The sequence below is a fragment of the Melanerpes formicivorus genome, unplaced genomic scaffold, assembly GCF_026170545.1.
Source record: "Melanerpes formicivorus ecotype bairdi unplaced genomic scaffold, bMelFor1.0.p_v2 SCAF_5, whole genome shotgun sequence".
NCBI lineage: Eukaryota > Metazoa > Chordata > Aves > Piciformes > Picidae > Melanerpes > Melanerpes formicivorus.
The window spans coordinates 16,007,066-16,029,740 of NW_027142357.1; the positions used below are offsets into that span (position 1 = coordinate 16,007,066).

General features: G+C 41.1%; 1 protein-coding gene, 1 long non-coding RNA gene and 1 pseudogene across 8 annotated transcripts in view; all 3 read right to left on the reverse strand.

Annotated features, from left to right (window-relative positions):
- NBEAL1 (neurobeachin like 1) overlaps nt 1–3,060 on the reverse strand; it is an 89,502-nt gene extending 86,442 nt beyond the window's left edge. For all 7 annotated transcript variants that reach the window (XM_068138403.1, XM_068138400.1, XM_068138402.1 and 4 more), the window contains exons 1-2: nt 2,967–3,060; nt 2,119–2,417 (exon numbers count right to left, since the gene is read on the reverse strand). In XM_068138403.1, the coding sequence (XP_067994504.1) occupies nt 2,119–2,169 (51 nt within the window). In that variant the 5' untranslated portion in view covers nt 2,170–2,417; nt 2,967–3,060. The remainder of the gene's footprint in view (nt 1–2,118; nt 2,418–2,966) is intronic.
- Nucleotides 3,061–3,172: 112 nt separating this feature from the next.
- Nucleotides 3,173–15,391, reverse strand: LOC137441540 (gamma-crystallin D-like; annotated as a pseudogene).
- A 1,285-nt stretch (nt 15,392–16,676) lies between these two features.
- LOC137441236 (uncharacterized) lies at nt 16,677–22,110 on the reverse strand. The gene is made up of 3 exons (XR_010987351.1): nt 21,998–22,110; nt 21,304–21,373; nt 16,677–17,549 (listed from the first exon to the last, which is right to left on the reverse strand). It is a non-coding gene; the product is annotated as an uncharacterized lncRNA (long non-coding RNA).
- Between the last annotated feature and the right edge of the window lie 565 nt (nt 22,111–22,675).

A 22,675-nucleotide genomic window follows, 5' to 3' on the forward strand; every position in this document is an offset into this window, starting at 1 on the left:
TCACTAGTGATTATTTATTACTATACCTTCCCATTGTGATAGATGCTCCAAGGAGAATGAAGCACAGCACACAGAGGTTTTCACTAAATGACTGAACAATTTAGTTTACAATAAGGCTTCACAACATTGTACATCCTAAGACATAAACTTCCTCAGTTGCTTTGCACCAAACTTAACTGAAGACAAAACACTGTTATGCTGAATGCTTGTCTCAAGAAGAATGAGGTACCATTTTAACCTGAAAAAGTTGATAAGACAGACAGAAAAAGATGGTTTGTGTCAAACATTTTTTGAGAAAGTCTAGTGTTCTTTTTTGGAGTCTCTCTAGTTGCCTTCAAATTCAAAGATGAGCTGTATTTTAAAAACATATTTTCCTACTTAATAACAAGTCCTTCTCAATCTGTGAACCACCTAAGCATGCTCTCAATATATGGGTCTGGAAAGAAAAATGACAAAAATATCACCAATAGATTATGAAGCCCAAAAAAATATTTTTTTAAAATAGTCCATCCTCCACCACCTGAGTGCTGACTAGACTGAGTATGCCTCATTCCCATAAAGAAACTGAACATCTTGTAAGCGATCTAAAGAACACATTTTAACCAGTACTCCTTTATTTATGCAAACTTCCTGCTTGCATGCGTACAACACAGAGATGGAAAGCATCCAATCTGAACTAAAAGTTCAAACAAAGAAGGATAAGGTATAAGACAGACAATAATTTTAAAAAGAACTAGGGAGAAATGAGACAGAGTCCAGGCAAAGCATGGCTCATCTCTGCAGCCCTGCTTCCTCAAACTGAGGAAAGCCTGGATATTCTTGGAGTCTGTTCCAAGTGTCTTTGTTCTCACATTGATGAACTCACTGGCAAAACATCCATCTCCTCCAGTGCTAGTTCACTTCCTCCTGCCATTAGCATTACTGCAGTAGTTTAAAAGGCAAAGTACTATGCAGATACATTTCAACACAACACATTACCCACGTGCACAGCAGTAAGAAGTCATACCATGCTGCTATGTTTTTTGCTAGTTTGATTTTTAACTACATATAGAGAATTAGGATTACAAACTCACACACAAAAATTAAGCAAATCTACAATGAAGACTTTGCTTAATCCCCTCCAATGCTTTACACACTTGTGTTGTTAAGATGGTCTGTACTTGAAATGTCACATTCTATGCTGTTGAGAAGGGCCTGCTCTAGAATAACTGGGAAGAACAAGAGAACATTTGTCCTTAATGTCCTACTGGTTTGAAAAGTCAAAGAAACACTGATACATATGAAGCATGAGTCTGCAAAAAACAAACAAACAAACCAAACCAAACAAGAAAAACCCAGCATCACACCAAACAACAATCCAGAATATAAGACCACCAAAAGCTATACACTGCCACTGAATTCCTACATGACAGCAAGCCATTCCTTTCTTCTGTCTTCAAAGTCATTTTTCATATGTGTTTTATTTTACAGATACCTGTTTAGATAATCTGCAATCCAATTTGTGTACATACTGAGCAGCAATTGTAAAATGAAATTGTAAATGAAAACAGAGACAGGACAGTATTTTAATGACATTCCTGCCAGGTTAAGGAAAGTCATTATTATTAATGGAGTACTTAGATGTTGTGGTGACAACTGGCAAAGGAAGGCTCAGGAGTGATTTAAGAAATCTGCTCTTTAAGGTTTTTGCTAATATAGTTTAAATTAAACTGGAGATGAACAGAAAACCAAAAGGATAAAAGTCAATACTAAACAGTGGTGAATTAAATTAATATAATATATCTTACTACCATGGCTCTATAAAACAAGTAACTATGTCAATATGCCTTCCCATAGTTAAAAGACATAGCTACAGTAACTGCTTAACTAAGCTATGAACACTGTAAAAGTCACACCTCAAAAAAAAAAAAAATCCCACAACCTGAACAGCAAAACAAGAGATAAGGTTGCAGGCAAAGAAATGGAGTTACATCCTTACAGAAGTCTACCTAACTTCTAAGGGGAGGAAAAAAAAAAGGAGAAAAAATGTTTTAAATGTTATAGATACATTTTAAATACCCGAGTTCCAAACAAAATAAGAAAATGACACACGAACACCACAATCCACCAAATATTTACCTTACTGCAGTAAAGCATCCAAAGCTCATACAGCCTCTCTCGGGATGCCATTCCTTCCCTTCCCCTTTCCGTTGATACCAGCTACTTTTGTTTAAGATCCTATCATGCTCAGTTTCCAGGTGTTCTTCTCACAGCTTTTGCTTTATTATTACAATTATATCGTAAGCCGAGAAGGCAGGGATGATAACAACAGAGTGTCAGTGCCTCTTTTTCAGGTAAGCAACGTAGCACAACACAAGTAGCTGCAGACAAGTGTCAAGCATGTCCGTTCTTCGCCAGCGCTGCTTCGGTTTTAGTCTCTGAAAGTGAAAACACACCTTTCAGGCCTTTGGTGGAGGAAGAAAGAATAAATCCGTACTTAAAGCCCACAGACGACCGGGCATTACGCGGTGGCAGGTTGCATTGCTTTCGTCTTTGATATGATTACCCCTAAGACCGAGGAGCGTGGTTTCCAATTTTCCCTCCACTCTTTTTTATTTTGCAGGGAGCCAGAGCAGGGGAAGCAGCAGGACAGTTAAGAAGGGACGCCGGAGTCCCAAGAACGCAGGGAGGCAGCGGTGGTAACGTGGCTCACCCTCACGTCGCCGGAGGACGGCCGCCCCTCACAAGCCGAGGCCCCGGCCCGGCAGTGACAGCCGCCACCACCGCCCTACTCTCCCCACCCCCGGGCTCCACAGCCGGCCTCGGAGCTCGGCAGGCCCAGGCACCGGCGTCTCCCGCAGATAAGCGGCTGGCCAGTCAGAGACGCTAGCCGCAGCCTTTCCTGTCCCCTGCGGGAGCAGGAGAAACCCTGCGCTGCCCCACCGCCCGTTCCCGGGTGAGAACAGCTGCCCCGCGCCGCCACCTACCGCGTTTTCGAGGTCTCCCTGCTCCCCCTGCGGCTTCTCCCCCTAGCCTACCCTGGCCACAGCGGGTGGCGGCCGGGCAACGCCGCGCAGGAGGCGGAGGGGGGCGGCTTTGCCACATTGCCCGCCCCGCCTGCATTCCGGTACACGCCCCGGGCCGCCGCCCAGAGGCGGGGAGGTTGCGGGCGCCATCTTGGCTGCGGGGAGGGTTAGGGTCTGCCTTGTAGTTGGAGGAGCGGGGCTATTCGCCAACGCCCACCTGGCAGCTCTGGTGAATCGCCAAGGCCCTCGCCTGAGTCGGGACCACTACTGGCATTCCCATCGGCGATGCCATTCCGCAGCCCTCGGGGGAGCAGCAGGTCACCGTCAGTCAGCCAGCCTCTCTGCCACACGGGGATTAGCATTCCCAGCCCTTGTGGGGCAGAGCACCTCAGAAAACCTTCATGCTACCTTACAAGTGCTAAAAGTTATCAAGCATACACTTCCATATGCTCCACAGGCCTGTGCACCTAGCCTGAGGAGCGTGGCTGTACACGTAACACAATCCTGAGTCAATCCTTGCAACATACCTTTGCATATTTGTCTTGCATTTAGAAAATCAGTGAGGTGTCCCTGGAGAAATTTAAGGGCTGATCTGTGCTTAGTGTTATATCTTGTGGATCAAAGGAGTGGGAGAAACGTTTTTTTACTGCAGTATCTAAACATAGTTCCTAGCGTGGATGGAAGGACTCTGACAAAAATTAGTCTGTAAAATTATTTTTAGTTGTGTGGTACATGAGCTCTGGTACTTGCTGCTAGCCATAATAATCTCCTGCCTTGAGGTTGCAACATAATTTTTCCATCATGAAAAAACAACCACAACACGAGTTCAGAGTCCAGCTCTGTTTCCAGTGCAGGAACTGCTATGTTTAAATCACACTGAAGCCCTCTCTTTGAACAGCTTCCAGAAACAGAAGAGATCATGACTTTCCTGAAGGACTTATCTCAAAGCTTGAGTTACTGCTAGGACCTGGTCCCTAACAGTCAACCTACATCACTGTTCAAGCAAATGAAATCCACTGCTATTTGTCCCTTCCACAGTAATATGGGAAAAGGAAGTTCCTTGTAGTATGTTTTTTGGGTTACAATTTTTGTATTGTATCTTCTTACAGCCTTTTCTAGACTAAACAATAGCCTTTTTCAAACTTCTCTTACAACTTGCTCCCTTTGAAGTAGTCAGGCCCAAGCAAAGACATATACCAATCCTGGCCCTTCCCTGAGATGTTGGTCTGCTTTCTTGCATTACTGACTTCTGCAAATGATAGCAGATGCTCCCTCATCCAGAAATCCTGCAGCGATCTCTAGTAAAACAATATAAAAACATCCTCTGATAGAGGTGGGAGACTCCTCTCTTGTGAAATGCTGCTTCCCACATAAGTAGGTTGCTCAAAGACTATAAAGCAAACAGCTTCCACTCTGCTGGAGTTGTAGTGACAGTTATCTCAGTGGGCTTAGGCTGTCACTGCTACTTTTGCAGGCAGTTCTTACCATATAGAGGTGCTCTGGAGGGCAAGTAAAGCTTTTGTGTTTTGTAGCAGCACAGTCTGTTCATGTGTCATACAGAGTGAGTGGTCTCCTGGTCTGACCTAGAGTTTTCCCTAAGCCAGGTCGCTTACTATGAAGTTGTGTTAAGGTGGCTTATGGCTATCTGCATCGCTGAATGTAGGTCAAGTTTAGTTCTTTCTCACATGCAAATATGATCCATAATGAGAGAAGCAGTGAAGTAAGGTGCCTACAGCTTTATACCCAGAGGTGGTGTATAATTCTAGGTAAATTTATATTTCAGTGTATTTAACTTCATAAAGACTCAGCTAAGGAGGTGAAAGTCAAAGAAGGGAGGATGTAAAAAGTGTTAGCAGCTATGTACAAGTACTGTAAAGTGTGAGTGTTTATGGATTGGTCCAGCTGTGAAAGGTAGTTATTAAACTTTTCATCATATTCTTTTCCATAATCATGTACCAGTTGTTCCATGAACTTAAATAGCTAGGTAGGCAGTGTTAGTTGTCACTTAGCTGCTGTCTTGTAACTATCTGTTCACAACAGTGGTTGTTTCTCATACTTTCTACTTGTGATTTTGTATTTCATCTCTCTTCAGTAGTAACTCAGTCAACTTCCTATGGACTGAACTTGTCAGTCAGCAAGTTCAGGTAACAGAATGGATAGAGAAGGGTATGATAGCGATAAGGCATGAACTTGAGGTTAAACAAAGATTCATCAAAAGAATTAATTGCATTGGATTGCAGCTTTGAGTCCAGTGACCTCTGAAATGGCAGGAAAAAAACACACACCTTATAGTAATACTTCTCTTAAGCTATATTTATTTTCTGTAGAAACATGAAAAAGACAAACATCTGTATCTGACTTTCAGATATATCTATTCTCAAACCCATTGTTTGGATCTAAGGCTTCTCCTGAGATTGTGCCCCAGGCCAGCAAAAATCATGCTGAGATAGGTATATGACAAAGCTTTTATCCAGGGCTTTGCTTGATGTCTTAGGGCTAATGCTTTGTTTACTAACAATGAAGACCTGAAATGTCTTAGAAATGAACCTGCTTCTCAATCCTTCCATCCTCCTTTGTAAACAGACCCTTGCACAGAAGCAAGGAGTAATATTTACATTCTAATTAAGCAAGTGGTCTTTGCAGCTGCACGTAAAACTCCCAGTCAAAACAGCTTCTGCTACAGATATTAATAGGACTTTGTGGTTACTAGTTTCCAGACATTGAAATCAAATTAACCTGAAATCACATTTGGTGTATCTGTTGGAAAGGAGCAAGCTGGCTCTTCCAAGATGCCAAGGCCTCTGAGATGGTATTTTGCTGAAGGTAGCACAGGATTATCTTTCCTTGAGCTTTTCTGGCTGTGATTGTGCAAAATGAGTGTGAAGTTGTTCTGTTAGGTAAAACAGCAAGCTTAATTAGTGTTTAATCTTCTGTTACTGTATTCACATTGTACCTCAACAAGTTCAGGGCTTGTTGTTTGCAAAATTTGGAAATAGGAAGGAATTTGTTTGTCTCTTGACACGTAAGCTGGTATCTATGGATTTTAGTTATTTTCATGTAAAGCATTGGACACTGGCACAGCTACAGCTGGGAAATGATGGTATGGCTAATAGCATTAAGTCACTCTGGCCCCTGGCTGTTCTGCTTTCATATATGCAGGGTTAAACCATTCAACAGACTTAAATTCAGGAAGGAATTTACCCCAGGGTGGCCTGGGACCATGGTGAATGTTTTTGTCTTTCTCTGTCCTTTCAGCTTATTTCCACAGGGGGTCTTCAATATAATGAATCTCCTGCTGTGTAAAAGGCCCAAGCAGTGACTTGATGTGTTCTGCTTCTGTTCTGCAGCATAGGCTCCCTTACCAGAGGGCTTAGGTTTGTAGCTGCACTAGGAAGGTTCTTGTGTAGGGTACATCTTAAAGACTCTTCTAGACTAAATATATAGTGTTTATATGCTTTGGCCTGACTAGATTATTACAAGCTCTAACAGCCAGTAAAGATTCATGGATGGATGTTCAGGCTTAGAACTGCCTCTCTCCACCGCCATCGTTTAGGTGAGCTATGCTAGAGCTAGCAGGTTTACACTCTACTACAGCTCTCTTTATTTTGCAGATGCCTGAAGACACCAGTTATTACTGCACATGATTTCATTGTAAAAGTGTTCTCCTTCCTCCACCAAAACTGCTTTTTCACTGTAAGTAAGCCACTCCTTACTGTCCACCACATTATTGACAGTGATCAGTGAAGCTGCCATACTTGCATTTCAAATGGTTCTGCTTTGGTTAAGAAGTTCTTTAATTAATTATTTCATTATGTTGCAGTACTCAGCAGATCTGGATCTCCAGCACAGCTGCTGAAAGCAATCAGTGTCAAGGGTAAAAAACACATGGCAGCAACCAAAGTTTAAGGATGAGTAGGTGTTGGTAGTCTATAGTGATTTGTCTCAATTTAGCTTCTTCTCAGCTTACAGGGTAAGGCTGTCCTGAGAAAACCTGAGATAGCAACTAGGAGCCTGTCTTCTCTTGTTTTGGAGAAAGATGCAAATGAAAGGAAGTAACTAAAGGCAAATAGGGTTAGGAAAGCTTCAACTGCTGCTAGATGTGGGATTCTTACTGAAACAAAACCAAAAACACTCCCAAATTCCCCTCCCCCCCTCAAAAAAAAAACCAACCAAACAAAAAAAGTCCACAAAAAAAAAAAAACACCAAAAACACCCACCCCAAAAAACACAAAACAAACAAAAATACATTAAAAAAAAACACACACCCAAAAAACCCAAGTCGTGGTGGCCTCACAGAAGCTAGATACTGGCTGCAGCAGTGTCTGCTTCTGAGTGGGATATGAAACTAAGGCTGTGCCCTTCGCTGTGCTAGCCCAAGTTCTGACAGAGAAAGGGTACAGAGACCTGAATGATGGTTGTAAAACTTGAAAGCAGGGTTTTAAAGTGTTGTGTAAACAGCACGTTGTTCAAGTATCTTAAAGCATGTGTGAGTCTTGGGGGCCCACTTGCACAGGGAATGGGTTGTACACTAACATAATGGGTCTCTCTTCTGGTTTCTAACCCCAGGCCCTAGGGAAAGTTGCTACTTCTCTGTGTTACAGAGTATCAACATGAATTCATGTCTACAAACAGACTGAGGTCCTAGCTACACAAAAGAGCACAGTGTAGGCCCTGAGCTAGAAATAGGCGTGATGCAGTCCTGTGCAGAGCTCTGGACTTAATGCTGAATGGCAGCAGGAACTATTGAGCACAAGGACTTGTTTTCATCATGAAGTTAACAAGCACCTGAAAGATTTATTTAGAAGTCTGTAGCATTACAAATAGCTATTGATAGAAATAATTTTTGTTTATAAAGACAGTGAATATTGTAAATTGTTTGCTCTGTCTTAAGTCATCTTGTGTCATAGCTGTAGGTTCGGTATGTAATACCTCCATGATAATACTGTGGCTGTGAACTTGCCAGTCTGTTTACAGAAGAACTACTTCTTTGAAGGATGTTGCTTTTTTATGAGGACATTCAAGATATAAGGTACACCCTGTAATAAATTCAAGCTTGGAGTGGGTCCCGTGTACTCAATTACAGGTGGATTTTTGGCTTTTCATTATCATAAATGAAGAATGTATTTCATGTTTTTCCTCTAAGGTCTGAAACAATTTTTATTTTGTTTTTTTCTCCCAAAGATGGTAATTTAAAATTGATCTGAGGCTGCAGATAAAAATTCATCTTGACAATTTAAATGTAAGCTTTCTCTGAGCTCATCTCCCCTGACTTCAGAAAAGGTTACTCTTACCAAGTAAAGCAAGCGTGGGCTTTGAAGCCCACTGTAGTCAGTGCACTTTCTAACTCCAATGGATTTTACATCAAAGGCTAAATGCATTTTGAGAAAAGAGAGCCTAATCCATGCAGACTCCAAAAGTCTTTAACCTTAAAATATCTTAGGAAAGTTCTGGTTAGGAAATATCCATGGTTGGTTGGAAGGATCCAACATTACAAGACTGGATGACCCTGTAGTGAAAGTTGTTGAAGTTGTTCCCCTCACAGAGCTGTAGCCAGCTGGGCTCTTTCTGACTGTGAAAGCAAATCCAGACATGGATGTACAGGATGTTGAGTGGTAGTTCTAGGTGACTACAGCTTGCTAGATGCAATACTGATGCTAGCAACACAACAGCAAACAGCCATTAGGATATGCAGAAAAATCAGTTTAACAGGCATAATCTGACTAAATCCTCATTTAAAGCAGTGGTGATGTGAGTCCTCTCTGCTCTGGTGAAAGCAGTTGCTTTGGAAGACTTGTGCTAGGGCAAAAAGCAGATCTGGAGTGCAGCCACGACCACCACACTGTGACTGTACATACATAAAAAAAAAAAAAGCTGTGACATACCTGGACTGACACAGCAGTCACATGCCCTCAGTGTTCCTAGATGTTGATAAGGCTCTGGCTGGGACAGAGGAGAGCTTTTTCTGATCCTATTTTTGTTACACAGTCTTAGGTGGGCAGGTTTTTTAGCTTTATATGTACAAAATTATAAACTGTTTCAAGACTGCCTCTGCCTCTTTTATATAGCACACCAAAGATTTGATATAGAAAAATACTTTATGCTCTTGCATCAATGCTCAATTTTTGCAGGTGCTGTAGTGCATCTGTATAGACACAAGAGTATCGCTGCTGTGCAAAGACCAACAATTTGCTCAGTTAAAAAAACAAACAAAAAACAATCACACAAGCAAAACCCAAACAAAACACAACCAAGCCAAACACTTTAATGCCTACACTTGTGGAATCTAACTTACTGGACACTCTTATTCTGAATCCTGAAAGCAGGCAGACATGTATCCTAATTTTAGGATTTTGTCCTGCTTACATACTATTTCTCAGTTTCTCCTTCTTGGATACTCAGCATCAGTCTCCTGAGTCAACTTCCCTTCACACCATCTTGTTCCCAGTCTCCTCATCTGTGACTACTTTCCCTCTACATCTTGAAAGGGTGCAAGAATGTCTGCACTAGCTCAAGAGGTTCCCTGAACAGGAGATTCCTTCTCTGTGGTTAATAAACCTCCATGGATTTGTCTTCCAAGTAATCACCTAGCTTCTTCTTGGATCCTGCAGACTTTCCCTTCCCAGGACCCTATGCCACAGAGAGGCTGTCCACTGCAGGAAGATGAGTTGATATTAAACTCTGGAACCAAAATATCTCCTTAGCCAAATGGTGTCCATGATCTGAGGAATCTGGTTATTTATAGCTGTTCTAACTGTCCTCAACTACTATGCCTGAATGACAGTTGCTTTTTCACCGCAGAAATACTGAAGCATAGGGATAATCTGAAAACAGTAGTGTGTGTGTTCGTGAAGACAAACATGCCCTACATGCCAGCAATTACAGTTCTTACCATAAAACAAGCTACAGGAACCTAGAATGCTTGATAGTGAAAACTTGGATGCTCTCTGTGAATTTCTGGTACTCCTCTAGCACACTTGTTCCTAATGTATGCTTGAGAGTCTCTGAGCACTTGCAAAAAAAAGCAAATAAAACCTCTTAGAATTCCTTGAAAAACAGAAATTACCACCATTCCTGTCTGAGGTGGAGAAATTTTTGAGAGGTTTCGTCACCTCCAAACTCTAGGATGCAGAAGAGTCAAGAATCCAAATCCTATTGTTTTGACTACTGAATGGTGTATTTCTGTTCATTGTTGCCTTTGACCAAAGAAATGCCAGTATGTAACCTACACACCACTACATAACCATATTTTTCAACTACACTAATTGAACTGATACTTTGTTGGAGTACATAGGCACACATTAATTGCTCTGTAGGGAGATGGTTTGTTTTTTCTTTATTCTTGCTTGAAGGCAAATACTTTGGTTCCCTGTTCTAAGCAGAGAAGTAGATACTACACTTAAACTACTGCGTTGTCCTGTAAACCTGTGTTCGTAGGTTATCCTAAGCATGCTCACATACACATTACACTGTGCAGCTCCTACAAATGCATAGCATCAGACATTTGTGAACAAGAGGAAACATGCTTTTTCACACCTCTGTCTTAAGAACTGAATTGTTCATGTTCCATTTCTGTCTGCCTGAAGCTTGGTATTCTTGTGCACAACAGATATTTGAGCAGCTGAGCAGCTTATTTTGTGCAGCAAAGGACAGGCAGGAGGGCAGAGATAGTGTCCCATGTACAAAAGGACAGACAAGAAGGGCAAAGAATAGTTTTACTTTCCTTCCCAGTGTTGTCAGGGAAAGGCTGGTGAGGATCACTAGCAGGCTATTACTGATGGGTCATGTGAGTGTGAAATAATGGCTAAATGAGGTCTCTGACATTAGCAAGTGGAGATGTGTGTTTTCATCAGTCTGCCTCACTGCTATAGAATTTGCTTGTTTTTTTCTCAAGGACTCCATTATCAGAATGCTTACTAGGCAAAACAAAATCAATGCCTACCATTTGAAGCTCAGATGAAATTATTAACAATTAAACATATACTAGATAAGGTTGTAAAAGGGTCCTAGCATATAGTCTATTATTCTATTCTATTCTATTCTATTCTATTCTATTCTATTCTATTCTATTCTATTCTATTCTATTCTATTCTATTCTATTCTATTCTACTCTATTTTCTATTTCTATTCATGCTCTCTGTACTGCTTTATCTTTCCAAAAGTCTCCAATCTCCAACACCTTGCTGAAGAGTGTATTGTATTTGCCTAACCATGCCTGGAAAAAAATAGTTAGACTCGACTACATAAATGAAAAGAGGTATGTTAAGATGTGAAATCCCTTAACTGTATTTTGTTGTATTTTATTATAGCTCTCATTCATTGTTCCACAGACTGCCTGCTGGTACAGGATTCAATGATGATTAATAGGCATATACATAATTACTTGAACGATAATTAATGCTGCACTAGACTTTTTCTAGCACAATAAAAAATTGTACTCTTTCTCATCCACACTGGTATGATTATTTAATTTCTTTTGCATGCAGAGTAGTTTGGCAGTTTTGGGATTTGGCCCAATCGCCTGCTACAGCAGATCAGCACAGCTCTGAAGTTAGTAGAGGAAGAGCATTTGACACCAGCTAAACATTTAGTTCACAAAGTACAAATTTACTAAAACATGCTATATAAAGGTGATGTGATTTCAGGGTCTGGAAAAATTCTTTCTGGAGGAATCAGCTGGGGTAAGACTGGAAAGTTTTGTTAGACTGGTGGTTGCACAAAGCAGCTTGTTTGCATGAAGAATTTGATACTCAATAGAGTGTTCACCTTCTACAGAGTTCTCTGCCTTTTTCTGCCCTTTTCCTCCTCAGATAGTACTTACAACTGGATATAATTATTAATGGGACTTACTTTTCTGTTTCATAGTGCATGGTACATGATAATTTTAATAACTTTTAAGATCCAACTGCATATTGTTAACCCTGGTAAATATAGAGCTGGAATCTATTCCTAGATCAAAACTTGTAAAACTGAGAAAAACTTAAATAATCAAACTTTTCCTTACACTTACCAGGGTTAGCAATCTTCACCTGGACCTTTAACAGTTATCGAAATAATCATGTGCTGTGGAACAGTTGGATAATTGTGAATATCCTTCTAAAAATGTGAGAGAAAATGGATTTACCTCTGGATTGCACAACTTTAATTCTTTTGTAGTGCTGAAGAAAGACTCATTTGAATAAGGATTTTGGAATGCATTTACTGTTTATTTAGCATGGGAGCAATAACAGTGCAAGTCAGCCAACCTCTGCAGAGACAACTTTGGCATTTACTGCACCACAGTCAAGGAATCTCCTGTATTCCCTGAGTTTCAGTACATACTGTTAGCCTCTGAAGTTGGGGATTTCATACAAGATTAAACTGCCACCTAAAACACTGAGGAAACAGATCTCAGGGAGATGGATAAAATCTTGGACTGATGGACAATCATTAGTGAGCTCTAACACGGTGCTTTAGAGATTCTCTTTTTTATGGAGCTGAATTTTGTAGTAAACGGAATTCTGCAGTGGCAAACACAGCAAATATGTAGGATAAACAGAAATGTAACTGATTATGACATTACTGAACAAGGTAGACCTACAGAAAAAGGCAACTTACTCAGACACTAAATGTGTTTCTGAAAAAATGTGTTCTGGAAATGGGATTGCAGAGATTCACCCTTTTGAAGCTAAAAGAGGATATTTAGTTCTTACCCACATGGAGCAGTTCAGGTGTGTCAGCAAATGGGTATGATCATGTGTGATAGGAAGTAAATAGAGGATGCTTTAGGGTTTGAAGAAATGGGATTTATAAGGACTCTATATTGTGACAATAGGAGAAAATGTATTCATATAACTTTGAGATGATCTGTGGTACTTACTCATGACCAAGCATGAAGTATGTGGCCTTTTCAGAATTATGCTACTGACAGACATTTACCATGTTACTCTATATGCTCCCATTATACACTGGTGTGCAGGCAATTGCCATGTGCCAGCTGCTGAGCTACATGAAGCACAAGCATGTGGAGTGTTCCTGCTGCTGTAGCTTCTACTTTATAGTGCACCTTACTAACCAGATAAGAAGTTTAGCAAGTATTAATTCTTTGCCTGATTTTAACCAACACAACTTTCATGTTTGCCCATCTGATTTAACATATTTTTCTGCCACTGAAGCATTAAACATAGTATGGTCATGAGCACATTACATACATCGTCCCACATCAGAACTTTATATTGTCTGTCCCAGCTACCCTTACCTGGGCAATATAAAACCTTCTCTACCTAGAAACAGTCACTCAGCTTTCTTTTATTATCTCCAAGTTACGAACAGGCCCTGGAAATAGCATTATATTAAACAGATTATTTCCTTTGCCTCCAGCAAAAAATTGCATTGCCTTACTGAACTTTGCCTGTTTCCTGCAACACTTGAAGAGACTCTGTAAGTATATTCTTCAAAGGATAAACTACACCCAGTTTCTTAAACTGCCAAGCAGATCTTGCTTGTAGGATATATGGCAAAATCTGATGGAGTTACAGAGACTGAACCACTTCTGGAAGTCAGGATAGTCTCTCCTTTTTAAAAAGTACTGTCGTTCTGATTAACTGGGGTTCTCATAAATCATCCATCTACCTTTTTCCACCTGGATGAAACTGCATTGTTTCACATAGGACCACAGGTTGAGGTGGTTAATGCCACATTCATAACAGTGGCCTCTGAAGCTCTTGTCTTCATAAAACTGTGATCTGCAATGTAGGTGTTTGCAAATACTCATAGTCCAAACCAGCGCCTGTGTCAGAGCAGGGTACTGGCATACTAGGGTTTCCACTTATTTTTCCCATTTTTGGCAGTTTGATGAGGTAAAAGATGAGCGTTGTGAGCACTCACTCACAGCTTCTCTATGCTGTAATATATAAAAGTTGTTTCTTTTATATGCTGTAGTCCTAGTCCTGCATCTGCAAAAAGTAGCACAAAAGGGCCCATTCTAAACAGCAGGGAGACATCCTCTTTTGTCTTCATTGTAGTTATGTCATTGTTTCATGTGGTGCACCTGACCCAGTGTGGGATGTATGTATAAAAATGGTGCTCTGCAGAACCTCTGCCTGAAACACACTGAACTCAGGCCTGAACAGTTCCCAGTGTAAATCTGGTCCTTTCCTTCTCCACTTTGTGTCAACTACCTCTTGCCTGTTTGTCCCGCATTAATCTTTCCTTTTTGTGAGAGCAGATGAACTTCACCTCAATTTCAATACTTTGTCACTTGCTTTATACTGGAAAGTCTCTATCTCATGTGATGTTGCTAGCTTTTGCCTACTAATCCCTTCTATTGTATACAGATTTAAACACAGATGTGTCAGGAGGAAATAGTGTTTGAAAGTTTTGGTCCCTTCCTGCTGCATCACTGAAAAGATTGAAATAAAATTATCCTTATTAGATGTTTATCAATGTGTCTGAATTACTGGCTAATATTGCAAATAATTTGGGGTCAACTGGATCAATTTTGTCACTTTGAAAGTCTGTTTTAAAAATTAAAGGGGAGAAAGCTGCACTAAACTTGCTCTCTGTCTGGAACCAGGAAGGACTACTGTTTAATGCTAAAGCAGGGCACTTCAACACTAAAGCAGATTACAGAAAACTGTATTCCTCCATTTTGGAACTTTTCCTTGTTTGTTTTTTTTTTTTTTCCTTGTCTGGTTCAGAGCTGGAAAAAACTTTGACAACTTCTATTCTGATGATCATTCTCTTGCACCTAAATCTTAGACTCTTAAACTGCTTCCTGAAAGCAAGGCTGCTTATACAAATGACTTATATCACCAGTAAGTGAGATTTCAGATCAAAAGAAACTACTGCACTCCAAAACCATGTAATCCTATGTATTTGGGGAAACTCATTCAAGCATGTAAAGGCCTTGTCAACATGATTAATCAGTTAACTTGGCATGCAGATGAACAACTTTGCAGATCTAATTTATTTGCAATTACATAGTCTCTACCTCCAATGGAAAAAAAAGAGTGTTTGTGGCTGTAAGGAGGGAGAGTAGGGCAAGATTTTGGGAGACCTAGTGAGGCATACCTTTGCTTACAAGGTTTCAGGCCAAAGAAAAGGGCTTTCAGTGCTGTAGCAAGAAGAAGACAATTGTCTTCTGGGGAAATGGATAAGGGGAATATGAAACCTCCACCTTTACATCCTTTCACCACAAACCACTTTGCTGATGTTGTTTTTAACTGTATCCTTACTAAACTACAGAGGCTAATATACACTTGCCTTTTCCAAATAGGTTAGATACCCTCCTACCCTCTTCAGTATATTCAGCCCTGTTCTTCCGAGCTTTACCTCAGACCACCTGTCTTCATCCTGTTGGATTTCCTTGTCATGATGTTTGCTTGGCTGTTGTACTTGACTTGATACATCATTGCAGAATGTTTTCTTACCTTCCCCACTGTGGATAGTACTTGCAGTGCAGGGATAGGCACCAATTGTATTCATGTGACAACCAGTGCTAAGTGTGCACATATCATCAGAGATCTCTTTTAGGTCCTGTAAAACAAATTTGTGACTCTGCATCTCATCTGAGCTCTGAACTATGTCCATTTCTTTTTACATAGCTGAGAAAAGAGTTTGAAGTTATCATAGCTAATTTGTCTGGTCACAGCAAAGCCTTTTTTTTTTTTTTAAATTATTATTCAGGAGACAATGTGGCTCAGGAAAGGAGGCAATTTCAGTCAAGGTGGCAGAAGACTATCATTCACCAAAGCCACTGTGCACAAATCTACAAGCACTTTTCAGCTCCCTGAATCTGGCTGTCTACAAATGTGAACATGTGAATGGCAAACCACCTGATATGCTGGACTTGATTTTTGTGTGAAATCAGACACCACCTGGCCAACAGGGGAGAGCAGCTAAGGGCAGGTACTTGCACTCTGGAAACGAAACATTAGTTTTATACTTATGAACATAGCAAGATTTCTGTTGCTTCTTAGCAATACTATCTGTACCTATAAACCCCAGAAAGTATTAGCCAATGAAAAGTGGAGACCATGGCAGTATTCTAATAGTGAAGACAGCACTGGAGTAACACAGCTCATCAACTATTTGTTCAAGTCTTACTGTTTATTTTATTGCAGGTCAGTGAACAAAAATCAGTCATGAGATCTTAATCTCAAGCTGTTTAATCTTAACCACCCCCTCACCATTGTTCCCCTACTCATGTGCTCAGCAGCAATATCCCCTCCTCCCTGATTGTAGTGACCTCATTTCAACCCACAATTTCTCTCTACTTTGGCTTTCAAGAGGTCAGACTGATACTGTTAAGAGTTGGAAAGAAATTTGCACAGTTCTTTGCACTAGCTGCTGCCTACTGCTGCACTGAGTTTGTCTGCAAGAACAGAAGCCTCTATTTAGAAGCTGGTGGATACTCTATGATTCAGCAGTGAGCCTGTGATAAATGTGACAGGCAGGCCTGTCCCAGCAGTGAACAGTGGCCATGGAGGAAGTGCTAAATCGGATTGGATAGTGCATTCCAGCAATTCCATTTCAGGCAGAGTGAACTAAACAGACCAAAACAGCTGATCCTGCACGCACTGATGGTTAAAAAGTTCCTCCTGTGTAAGATGGTGATGTTGCTGTTGATGTTAAGCCCCCTTCAGCCTTCTCATCTGACTCCATTAGGCCTTGAATTTAGACTCATGTGGCTTGAAGGGAAAGTGGAGTGATGCATGATATAGCCAAGAAGCCCCATCAGTATCAGCACTAAGACTCACTAGGTAATCTGTAATTTCTTAATGTATTAAGATGTGTCATTTGTGATACATTTCTTAATGTATCAAGTCTTTCTCCATGGATGGCTCAGAACTGAGAAGACAGGTATTTTAGGACAGATGTTTACAGCAATTACACTTTATTTTAGACCAATTTGAACAGAAAATTTGTGATAAGTTATGTTGAAATAAAAAAAGATTACGTGAATCTGGTGAGCTGAAGACAAGCTTTAAGTCCATGGGAACTTCTAAAAGACCCTCTGAATCCCTATTTAAGTTTAGCCATTCCCAGGCTTTCTTGTGTAGTGCTGTCTTTCAGCACAATACATGTGGGGAAGATCATTCCTGCCTTACTCTGGATCATGTGTGGGAGTTGCACAACACTGAACAAGGGGAAGCACGTACACCCTGCTTCTGAAGTTCTTCATCCTCTCTTTAGCTCTGTAAAAGTAGTATGTGGGGTTGAGAATCAGAAAGGATGCACTGGGAAAACGTAAGCTCCACACACACTGACAGGGAAGCAGGAGTGAGGTGACTGAGGAAAGATGAGACAATGTTGGAATCTTGGATAAAAGGCCTGAGGGGTGGGAAGGAAAGAATGACTTCTAAGTTTTAAATACAATCCCACCCTCCAAAACACAAGTCACATATGTGTTACCAAAACTAAGGCAGAAGACATCTGTCAGCTCAGTCATAGCTAACTATGGTGCATGAAGTCTGGGTCTTTGTTATATCTTTGCTTCCTTTGCATTCCTTGCTTTTGAATCTGCTCCAGGCTTCTCTGGAAAGATTGTTTTGCTTCTGTAGCTCCCTGTAGGATGGAAATGTTAATAAGTGCAAGCACAGCATGCAGGGCTGACTCCACCAGGAGAGATGGGGACTGCATGGCAAATCAGCTTCCCTCCTGCTGTGTGACATATGACACACATTGAACTCGGACTGTGTGGGAGACCCTGTACTTGGTCAAATCCAGCCCTACTGCTGGAATGTTTTCTTAGCTCTCCTGCTCAGTGGAGCTGCAACAAACAATAGGCTTTAGCAAAGTATGAAGAAATAGAAAGGCAGAGCCTAATTAATGCACATGCTAGACTAATCTGACATTACTGAATTCTTTGTGGGGTTAGTGGTGGGGTGTTTTTTTTTTTTTGTTTGTTTGTTTTTTGTTTTTTAATAATCTTTAACTGTTTGTTGGTTGGTTGGTTGGTTCTTGGTTTGTTTTGTCCTTGCTTGTTTGGGACATTGTTGTTGTTGTTTTCTATCTGTTTGGGTGGTGGTGGGGTTGTGGTTGTTTTTAACCTAAAAGGGATAGTAGTGAACATGTTTTGCACAGCTATTAGCCTTCCATGTATACCTTGAAGATCAATGGAGTTGACTTTCTGGCTCATGAGTGACACCTCCTGCTGAAGTATGATACAGTTGCTATGAAAGTCCAATTTAGGGTTAATAGTATATTATAAATTAGTGCTACTATGAAACATTGCATGCTTAGAGAGTGCTGAGAACGGCAGACCAGAAAGGCTCTGTGGGCTCTGGGTGGCCTGAGGTGCTGCTCTAGCTGTGGCAATCAACAGCAGTGTTGCAAAAACAGTTCTACCACCTCCCATTAATTCTTTGGACCTACTGTGTCAGCCTATTGCTTTTCTCTGCTCAATGAGTCCAGTTGCTTTCTACCCTTTTTTAGCTCTCCTTGTTGAGCAGGATATGCTACTGCTATCTGGTATTTGATGCCTTGAGAGGAAGGAACAGCCTCACATCAACTTGGGCTTATAGAGTGCCACCAAGCTTTTACAGACTACTGCAAGGGATCAGTTACAATACATGGTTAGAAGTAAGGGCTCAAGGGGTCCCAGCTTCAAATTCTTTCATGCTCCTAAAGTTACTCTCATTTTTGCTGCACTTGGATAAGAAGCAACGAAGGGAGAGTGGCTCTTATACTGGCCAGTAGAATAACTGGCCTTTGCAAGAGCTGTAGTATTACTAGTCCAAGCTTAAGAACAAAGTGATTGTCAGATGTGAAAGCTGATTCTACTACAAACATGTAATCTTATTGTTTACCTCAACCTGAGGAAAATACTCCTTTTGCAATTGTCATGAACTTCAGGAGCTTAGCTAGACACTATTTGTAGGCTGCAATGAGAAAATGCCTGTACCTCCACTCCTGTAAGAGAATAGGCATAGATCAAGGTTTACAGTATCCTTTCTATATGCAATTGTTGAAGCACAGCAGGCTGTAACTTGGTGACTTTGCTGGGCCAGTTGCTGCTGCTCTGAGTGCCCTTGCTCTGGATTGTGAGAACTGGGGTGAAATCCATTCACTTTGCTTCCAGGCATACTATGCAGCTTCAGGGGCAATCAACATGGTAAATGGATGCAGGGAGAGCTTCAAAGGATTAATCCAGTGGTCCTGGAAGGACTACAATTCATAAATTAGTATGCAGAAACTATGTGCCAAGCCAACTCTTTTGTGGTCAGCAGAAAGTAAGACAACTGCTTCGGAGGTCCTGATGAATGAATGAATGAGTGAGCACAGCTTTGCTGGCAGTTTTTGTCCTGTCTGCTCGGCCCTCCCAGCTGCTTGAAGTGCCCATCCCCACTGTCCATAAGTAGCTGAACTACTGCATTTTATAGCCCTGGGTGTACTAGCATAGCCTGCAGGTTGTGTTCTCCTGTAACATCCTGTCAGGCAACCTGTGGCTGCTCAGCTGTTCACATGGCAGCTCCTGGAATGTCTGGACAAGGGAGCAGGAAACTTTGAGAAGCAGCAGGCAGTCAGTATAGCAGCCATTATGTCCATCTCAGTCTAGGATGTCCCTTTTTGTGAATTACAAATCTTCTGGATCCTAAATTACACTGGGGTGTGACTTAGGCTCCTACAAATCTATATATCTTGTTAAAGCTAGTGCTTAATTTTCAAGGAGATAGAAGCCAAGGCCATCACTTAACTTTGAAGGAAAATGAGGGAAGTAGCAGGAAGATAACTAAACCTGAGATCCACAGACAGTTAATGTTGAGAAAGGATAGATTCCAGCTTTTTGATTTTAGGACTCTTAAGGAGAGATAAGCTGTTAATGAAAACAGTAGATTTAACCTCTTAAACTGATTAGGGCTTTGCAAAATAAATTACCTTTAATTGACAAATTAGAATAGAATAGAATAGAATAGAATAGAATAGAATAGAATAGAATAGAATAGAATAGAATAGACCAGGTTGGAAGAGACCTTCAAGATCATCGCGTCCAACCTATCCACCAATCCAACCCACCTAATCAACTAACCCATGGCACCAAGCACCCCATCAAGTCTCCTCCTGAACACCTCCAATGACGGTAACTCCACCACCTCCCCGGGCAGCCCATTCCAATGGGCAATCACTCTCTCTGTACAGAACTTCTTCCTAACCTCCAGCCTGAACCTCCCCTGGGGCAGCCTGAGACTGTGTCCTCTTGTTCTGGTGCTGGCTGCCTGGGAGAAGAGACCAACCTCCGCCTGTCTACAACCTCCCTTCAGGTAGTTGTAGAGAGCAAGAAGGTTACCCCTGAGTCTCCTCTTCTCCAGGCTAAGCAACCCTAGCTCCCTCAGCCTCTCCTCATAGGGCTTGTGTTCCAAACCCCTCACCAACTTCGTTGCCCTTCTCTGGACATGCTCCAGCAAGTCAACATCCTTCCTAAACTGAGGGGCCCAGAACTGGACAGCAAAGCATTTCCATTCCTTTATGTAGAGTAGGAATGATCATAAGCTCATGATTAAAATTAGCAGTGGTGTTGGCTAAAATAGAAACCAGAGACCCTAATAACAATGGCTTATCTTCCTCTTCAGAAGATTTTGTAACTTTGCTACCTCATGACCATCAAGGAAATATCCCTAAGTTCACTAGGGACGGGATCTATTCAAGCACACATGAGATGAATAAAAGATTGTTTCTGTTCTTTGTTTCTGCTTGAATAACATCAGAATATAAATCAAAGCTAAAGAAAAGCTATCTCCCCCCCCAAAAAAGCCAAACAATCAACAACCCAAACCAACAATCAACCATCCACCATGGGAAAATGCGTAAGTAGCTGGACAAGTTCTAAGAAAACATCCCTCCTCTTCAGTGTATGGTGTGTGCTCAAAATGGGGATGCCTAAAAATATCCTTGGTTGGAAATTCCTAGAGAAAAAGATTCCTGCCCATAAGAAGCACACTAAAAATACACTGTGTACTATTCACCGCAAAAGGAGGGACAGCTGATGCACCCACTTATCCCAGGAGCAGAGGGGAAGATCCTTCTTTCAAACCAACACGTGGAATCGCCCTACATGGCACCTACTGGCATTTCTAGTTCTTAACATAGGAAAAATCAGCTAAGAGATCACAGCCAAGGCTGTTCTGATGTGCTGGAGCTTGAGCCCTTTCTGGACACCAGGTGGCAGCTTGTCATTAACATGATGGCTAAACATGTAAGAGGTAAAAAATAAAATAAAATTAGGAGCACCAGGAACTCTCTGAGTTACAGGCCACTACAGGTAAAAGAGATTTCATTCCAACCTCATTAGAGTTGCTGAAAAAACCAAGAAATCACTCACATTTGCAGAGCTCTGTTGCAGAGCTGAGGGCATCATGCTATACATCTCATAGATCTCTTCAACAGGAATGCTGTTTGGTGAAGACATGTAAAGAGAAAGATTCAGCTCTCCAGTATTCTTTTAATGTCAGTGTTTGAAATCCCACTTGTATCCCCTTCCTCTGATCTCTGAAACTACTTTCACATGAACTCCTAGTATTATTTCATGCTGCTAGTACAAATGTATTGAGACCTGGTCTTGAAACTTGTTCACCATTTTACACTTGTGTGACACAGGTAACCCGTACACACATATAGGAGCTGTTTTGTTTTCTAGGGCTGAATGAAACCTAACTGCTGCCTGATAAAAACTAGATGGATTTGTAGTAGTTGCACTGTCTGTATACTGTGCTTTCAATGAACAAACATATCCAGCCTACAAGGAGTGTTTCTAGACAGATGCCACAAAGCAAAAGATACTGCCAGCTTCTTGCCCTCTTACCATTAATATTCCAGAATAACATTATAGCCTCTCTCTCAGTTCAGTTGGGATATGTGTATTGGTTGCAAGCTGCAAAATTTCTGTGTGGTGTTTTGAACAAGAGAATTACTGGTCTCATATTACAAATGCAGAAAGTAGTTCTGATCTTGGTTTACCGCTGCTTTTACTCCACTTTCACACTGGTGATTCACTGCAACGACTCTGCAATACTCACACTGTCTCTTTTGTCAGGGCAGACTGAGCATTCAAGTCACTTGGCCACAGCAAAACAAAAGACAGAAGCTATGTGTTCCCTTTTGCTGTAATTGCTCGACTGAAGGATGACAGAAAGACCTGAGAAATAAGGAGAAATGTGAGCTGAAGCCCAGTATTATCTGAGATTTGAAGGGTTTTAAACACACCCATGAAGAGTTTCTCAGCTAGTTTGTGAATAATTCCTTTTGGTTGGTTGACTTGAACTATGAAATACCCCCTGTGGATAAGCTTTGTCTTGCTGAAAATTCAGTAAAAACTTGAATTACTTTGGATACACTATACATGGATGCTGTTCACAGCAAATCTCTTTAGATACTCATTTCAGTAAGACTTTTACTGATCATTGTAGGAACAGGTTATTTCGCTTATCAAATCTTTAGTTCTCAGTAGCCCTGCAGTTAAACGAGAATAAGAAGTAGGAAGTCTGGTGATCACCATGTCATCTGGAAAAGTGGGCTGCCTTAGTCCTCCTGGATCAAATTAAGTAGTTTGATGCCAACGTAATCTACCCTCAAAGCACAAAAACTCCAAGTTACAACCGGTTCTAAGCAATCTAGTGCATAAGAAAGTTAATAGATGACTCTATAAAATTAGTGCAAGACCAAAGCTACTGTTTCACACATAAAACTGTAATGTC